This window comes from Alligator sinensis, unplaced genomic scaffold (assembly GCF_000455745.1).
Source record: "Alligator sinensis unplaced genomic scaffold, ASM45574v1 scaffold599_1, whole genome shotgun sequence".
NCBI lineage: Eukaryota > Metazoa > Chordata > Crocodylia > Alligatoridae > Alligator > Alligator sinensis.
The window spans coordinates 2303176-2309825 of record NW_005841968.1 but is presented as its reverse complement, the minus strand read 5'-3'; the positions used below and the strand labels follow the sequence as shown (position 1 = coordinate 2309825).

The 6650-nt window shown below is 50.0% G+C and overlaps 1 protein-coding gene across 2 annotated transcripts in view; it reads left to right on the top strand.

Moving 5' to 3' along the window:
• The first annotated feature begins 1205 nt into the window (after positions 1-1205).
• Positions 1206-6650, top strand: part of XRCC2 (X-ray repair cross complementing 2) — a 25854-nt gene continuing 20409 nt past the window's right edge. The window contains exon 1 of one of the 2 annotated variants that reach the window (XM_006020776.3): positions 1206-1325. In XM_006020776.3, coding sequence (XP_006020838.2) covers positions 1239-1325 — 87 coding nt within the window. In that variant the 5' untranslated portion in view covers positions 1206-1238. Of the gene's footprint in view, positions 1326-1854; positions 2246-6650 lie in introns of those variants that run through there. The other variant, XM_025200457.1, reaches the window with a different exon arrangement.

Here is a 6650-nt window from a genome sequence, read left to right as displayed (position 1 = left end):
TAAAAGTTCTCCTGGGTAAAAATGAAAGTTCATATTGCTTAGGATTTCACAGAGGAGTCCATAGATGGAAAACTCGTCTGGAGTCAGTTCATAGCTGAAATGGAGCCTCTCACCTCTATGTGAGGTTCTGTGATGATGCAGATTACCTTGAAACAAAGGCAGGGGCAGTGCCTCAGGTTTCAGGTGGTCACAGTTGCTTCCTGCTTGGGAAACTATGAAGATTTCATTTCATTGCTCACACATACATATACTTTGGTTCATCTCTGAGGTACAAATCTACCCTGATTCATACTTGACTTCAGACTTGCATGGCTATCTGCTGAGCTAACCAACCACAGAGGATGCATCACTCTGGATCATCTAAATGGTCTTTCAAATGTGCTTTCGCTGTGGCAAGTTAAGGTGTTATGTCTGTGTTGTGTCAGGGTTGCTGGTAGTTTTACAGAGAGTTTCGATTACGGATTGGCATAGGAAGGTTTGTATAGGGATGATCCTGCCTCAGGCAGGGGGTTGGACTGTGACCTTTGGAGGTCCTGTCCTGCCCTACTTCTGTAAGGCACTCTCGTGTCCTCCTCAAAACTTCAGATAAAGGCGGAGAAAAAGTCCCAGAGCATAGAAATGAAATTTCCTCTGGGAATCCCCTCTCTGGTGACCACTCTACCCCGTGAGGCCTGTGCTCGCCCCTATTGCTGTTTTCGACTTCTGATCCGGCTGCTTCTCGCCCTGCAAACAGCTCTCAGCCTCTGTGGGGACAGGCAACATCTACATCCAGCGAATGCATTCATGAACTCCAGGACCATACTGCAGGTTATAAAATGGACTGCCTCTCCCTGCTACACTTCCCAACGATGGCTGGATACAAACCAGCTCTAGAGTTGTTACACCCTGCCAAGCCCTAATTACCTAGCTGGCTGGCTCTTTTTTTAGAGTTTTTTAATAAGTGCATTTTTAATCATGTGCTAATTACATTGCATGTATGGCCGGGTCTACATCCATTTATTGCGCGAGTCACCAGTCAAACGGGCAATTAATGTCCCGCCTAGCGCACGCGTACTGGCCCCGCCCCGCAGGAAGCTCCGCCCCCCGCTAGGACACGCCGAGCTTAGCCGGATTCCCCCTCCCCCGCCCAGCCCAAAGGACTGCAATGCGCATGCGTATCATCGCCCCAATGGCCGCGGGGCTGGCAAATGAACCGCGCGTGCGCGGTCCGCACCAGTGACTGAGATGGGGCAGCGCACATGCGCAGAGGCCGGCCTGGCTCCTCCCCCGCCTCAGTCGTGCGCGCCATGAGTGACGGGTTCGGGAAGGCGGAGTCGGGCGCGCAGGTGAAGCGGGGCCCCTTCCCTTTCCCCTGCCCCTGCCCGGGCCGCGCCTCCGCGCGCTGGAGGGAGGAGGAGGAGACGAAGCCAGGCCGCTGCCGGTGCGGAGCGTCCTCTGGGAGGCCCTGTCACCCCTTTCCGCCCCAACCGCTGTTACCGTATTTCCTCACTGATTTGCGCACTCCAATGTGTACCAGCGCGGGGGGGGGAGGTTAAGGTGCGCGTCGCACTCAAGAATATACGGTAGGAGCAGCGCTGCTGCATGCAGACCCCTGGGGTGCGTCGAGGCACCCCTCCAACCCCCTTGAGCCACAAGAGTAGTACAGAGCCTGCGAAGAGGCCCCTGCCTGAGCCCTTTGTACCAAAAAACCCGACTCTGTTGCTTTTCTACGGGCCTGGAAGGAGTAAATAGCCGACATTTTCAAGCTTGAGCAGTAAACGAGCAAGCAGTAAAAGACCTTGACCGCTGTGTCCTGCCCCAGGTCAGATCCCCACTTGTGTCTGCTCCCAGGTGTCCGGCACCACCAAGCTGACGTTGAGCTGGAGTTGTTTATTCTAAATGACATGGAGTTTTATTATTAATTTACTTCTAATTAATTTCTATATATTATCACTAACTTTTATGTATTATAGCTATTTTTTTTAATGCAACACACAAATCAGAAGTATGTGTATAGCAACTCTGTGTTAGTCTGAACGATGCACGCGTCTGTCACAATAAGTAACAAAAGGGAAAAGGAGGGGGAAAGGAAGAGGGAGACACAGAAGAAGAAGAGAGGAGGGTACACGGGGGTGATAATTTCGTGACCAAAGTATTGTAAGAACTATTTTGAAATTGCACCAAATGTTTTGAAGCAGTGAAGCCGTCTAACCTTGACTTTCCAAAGATGCCAACTGTGCCATCTCATTCTACCAGAATTCATTGGGTGCGTTTTTTAAGACTTGATATCATTTTGTTTTTAAAACTGCTGCCTGATCATTTCATCAGGTGCCCCCCTACTGCTTGGACTGTGAGGCATAATAGTGAATCGTAGTTCCTTACTGACTTTTCCTGGACTGTTCATTATTTTATAGACCTCAGTTGTCACCTCCAAGCAGAAAAGTCCTGGGCCCTTTTGTCTCTCTTTGTATGAGAGCTGTCCCATACCTCCGGTCATCTCTGTTGCCCTTCTTTATACGTTCTGTTAGTTCTGTTATGTACTTACTGAGATGGGGTAATTGTAACATTTGATTTATACACTGTATTTTCTTCCATGCTTCATGCCCCAGAACAAGATAAATACACGCCTTGTTTTTTAACAAGGGAAAAAAACGAAGGGGAAAAAATCTTTCCTTGAAAAGGCTAATAAATAACAGCAAGTAGCTGAGTAGCAGCAACTTGGGAGCCCAATGAGCTCACTGTGCTGCTCCTTGCAGAGCATGTTCAGTGTTACTTTCATTTTCCCCCAACCTTGCAGAGGTTTATGATCAAGGATCCTGGTTTTCTCTGTTTAAAAATCACAAATTCTCTGGTTTAAAACCCCAAAATCCATGTTCTTCCACGATTAAAATGAAATGCCACTCTGTGTGTGTGTGTGTGTGTGTGTGTGTGTGTGTGTGTGTGTGTGTGTACACACACACACACACACACACACACACACACAGAGGCTTACCTGGAAGGAGCTGCGGGAGCTGCTCTCCACTGCTGCCTGTCTGCCACAGGTACATGGTGCCCTCTGCCCCTGATCGCCGTCCTGCTGCTCCCTGCAGCCCCTTGCTGACTAGAACTTGGCCAGCCTGCAAATGGAAACCCACGATTTCCTGTGGTTTTTTTTCCTCTAAGGGGGAAATTCTGCACACTGCCTGGGAGCTGGGGTTGCTGGGGCTGAGCGGTGCCAGGCTCCGGCTGACAGGTAGAGCTGCCTCAGCTACCAGACAGCGTGCAGCGCCCTGTCGAGCCGTGCTCTACCCACGTGATGTGACAATTGCCACGCAGGTGCCAAGTGGGGGGTGGTGCGATCCCCACTTCCTCCCACTGTCCCAAGCTGCACGGGAGGGCTCAGGTGCTGCAGCTGGTGAGTGCAGGGGTTTGCTTTGTTTTTTAAGTGCTGGGACTAGGCTGGAGTTAGGCAGAGGATAGGGCTGGGCAGGTCAGCCATGGGGGCTTCTCCCACAGTTCCCCACATCGGGACAGAGGCAGGCACAGACAGAGAAGCCATGGGAGAAGTCCCCATGGCTGCCCTGCCTGGCCCCATCCTCTGCCGAGTCCCAGCCTAGTCCCGGCACTTACAAAAAAAAAAAAAAAAAGCCCCACACTCGCTGGCTGTAGCAGCAACAATCAGGGCTTCTGGGGGCTCATGGCAGAGACACCCCCTCCCCCCCACAGTGCGTGCAAGTGAGGGGCAGCGGGGATTACCCCCCCCCCTGCTTGGCACCCACATGGCAGCTGTTGCATTACACTGGTGCAGCACAGTTTGGCATATGCTGCATACTGTCTCGGAGCTGGGCATGTCTTTGGGCACCAAGAAACAGACTGTCAAGCTGATGCACTGTGAAGCTATTTAAGACTTTTTGTATAGTTTTACATCTGGGATGATAAATTATTAGGTTTCCATTAAATTATGGTTTAAAAAACCAAAGTTCCTACCCTCTTATTTCTTCCACTATCCTAAAAAGGTTTCTAAAGGGAAAGATAATTGTATGCTTTGCTGCAATGTATTTTATTAAATCATATTAAAAGGCTCATTTAAACTCACAGTATAAAATGTGTTTAAGGGTCCCACAGCATCTCTGAGACAACTAATTATTGCAAAACTCTTATTTATGGCAACACCGCTCCTTCACCATTCTGAGATTCCTTGTAGTAGAAAGCCCTGAAACATGAACGGGGAGTCTTAGGCCCCTGGCACGTGCTATTTAATGGTGCAATGGGATCTGATCCCTGATCCCAACAATTACGCCTCTTGCCATGCCACACATGCATGGCAGGAAATACAGCTGTTGAGATCAGGGATCAGATCCCAATTGTGCCATTAATACTTGCCAGTGCAAGGGTAAGGATCATGATTCTGGGCTCCTCCTGCACTGGCAAGCTGAAAGAGGAGTGCTGGCAGGTCCAGTTGAGTGAACAATCGGCTGTTAGCTGGCCCCCGAGCTCCTCCAGGAAACTCAAACCAAGTCTCATGCTGTCCGGAGCCTAGACTGACAGTCAGCTCAAACCAGAGCTGGTTTGAATTCCCATTGTAGTCTGGGGGCCTGGAACTGACAATCAGTTGGTTATTGGCCTCTGTTGGGACAGCCCTGGTTTGAGACAAGGGCTGTACAGGCCAGGCTGTTTGCTAAAACCCCATGCTTGACAGCTTGATGCAGGGAGGTGATAGCCAAAAGGCTTTCTCTGTTCAGGGCTTTAAACCTTGCAGGGAGTTTCTTATCCCCTGCGCCCAGCAGCCCAGCCAGAGCTGCCAGGTGTGGGGTTTGAAGTCCCCAGCAGGGAAGTTGCTTCAGTGGCACTCTTTAAAGCTACCCATATACTGAGACACACAGTTCAGGGTGCAGGTAGTTGGGGAGCTTGGAAGCTCCCAGTTCCCCCAGCTGCCCATGCCCCACACCATAAAACAGTGCCTGCAACTGTGGAGTGGAGCTCCCAGCTCCCCAGCTGCCACTTCCATAGGTACCCCAGAAAATTTAAAGCAGGCATGCAGCAGGGACTCCCAGCTGCATGCCTGTTTTTTAAAGGTCCATGGTGCAGTGAAGGGAGATGTTCTCTGATGTTGGGATGCTCCTCTCCAACCCTCCCACATGCCTTCAGGAATTGGATGGGAGGCTGGGTTCAGGACCTGATGCTGCTCCCAGCCCAAACCTACTGACTGGGTAGGGGATGGCTGTGTCCTGGACCCTGGGGAGACCCTACGCCAGATCTCTACTCCCTGCTCATCACTAGGATTGGTCATGGGTCAGCCACAACATGCATGTTCAATTTAAGGCATGATACAAATGAGCCACAAAGACATTATATGTGTGGAATAGCTTTGTGGCTCTCATAAGCTATATTATTGCTTCATAAATTGCCTTGAACGTGTGGTCGGATTACTATTTAAAGTGAAATTAACACCTTAATTTCACTTAAATGTAATGTGTCAGGGCCTTTAGCCTTGCTGTTAGATGTTTTTGCTAAATGTTAAGCTATGATATTGAGGTGTTCCTTTATTTAAAAAAAAAATCATTGATATTTTGGGGTCTTCAAGCTGAAATAATTACTTACTTTTAAACCAGCCTTCATAGGAAGAGTTAATTGAATTAATACTTAATAACTTTTCAAATACAATTTAAAATAAAATTATGGTACAACCATCTGGCAGAGCAGTTCTGAACAGACAAGAAAATTCAGTTTAGAAACACAAGTTCATACCTTCAAAGCAGTGCAGGGAATTTAGTCAGACACCTCAAAACGCATGGAAAATACATGGGTAAATCCCCTATACTGCTCCACAAATTCAGTTTATGAACTTGATGTATCCTATAGCGGGCTTTTACCAGTGACAGGCCATTCATTTCTTGTGACCTGCCTGCCTTCCCCTTTGCTGGGGGATTCCCTCCCCACTAATGCCCTGAGGTGTTGCCAGCAGAAGTGTAACTGGTAAGATCTGCATCCTGGCTATTGTGGATGGTTGCATCTCAGCAGCCTCAGCCTTATACCTCACCACCCCTTCAAGCCCCAGGGTAGATGTTGCTGCTGCAGGAGATGTCAGTGTAGCCAGCAGCAGTCACTGGGTATAAGGAACCACTTTTCACACACCCCTGTTACAGACAGCAATGGGCAAGTGAGAAAGACAGTGACCGCAGAGGGGGTGCTATATTAATTTTCTTGAAGCTGGGGGCAGGTAGGGGCAGGTTGGAGTCAGAGCGGCAGCAGCCACCTCCCGCTTGTATCTGAACCCAAGGTGAGGTGTCTTTTAGGGCTGTGTGAAATGGCTATGTTTTGTTTCAGTTTTGGCCATTTCGGAGGGACAGTGATTCGTTTCAGTGTTTCGGATCACTGTTCCATTTTGATTCAGCCGAATCTGTTTTGGAGTTTCAGCGCTGTTTCGGAGATTCGGATCAGCCGGGGAGAGGCATGCACAGCCGGGTGGCTGCAGGTTCTCCCGCGACTTCTCTGGCTGTGCCTGCCTCTCCCCGGGTGGGGGGAGTCGCGGGAGAAGCCCCCATGGCTGCCCTGCCCGCCCCATCCCCTGCCTGGCTCCAGCCTAGTGCCGGCACTTAAAAAAAAAAAAAGCCCCACACTCACCAGGTATAGCAGTGGCAGTCAAGGCCACTGGAGGCTTGGGGCAGGGCGCCCCCCCCCCCCCACACGGG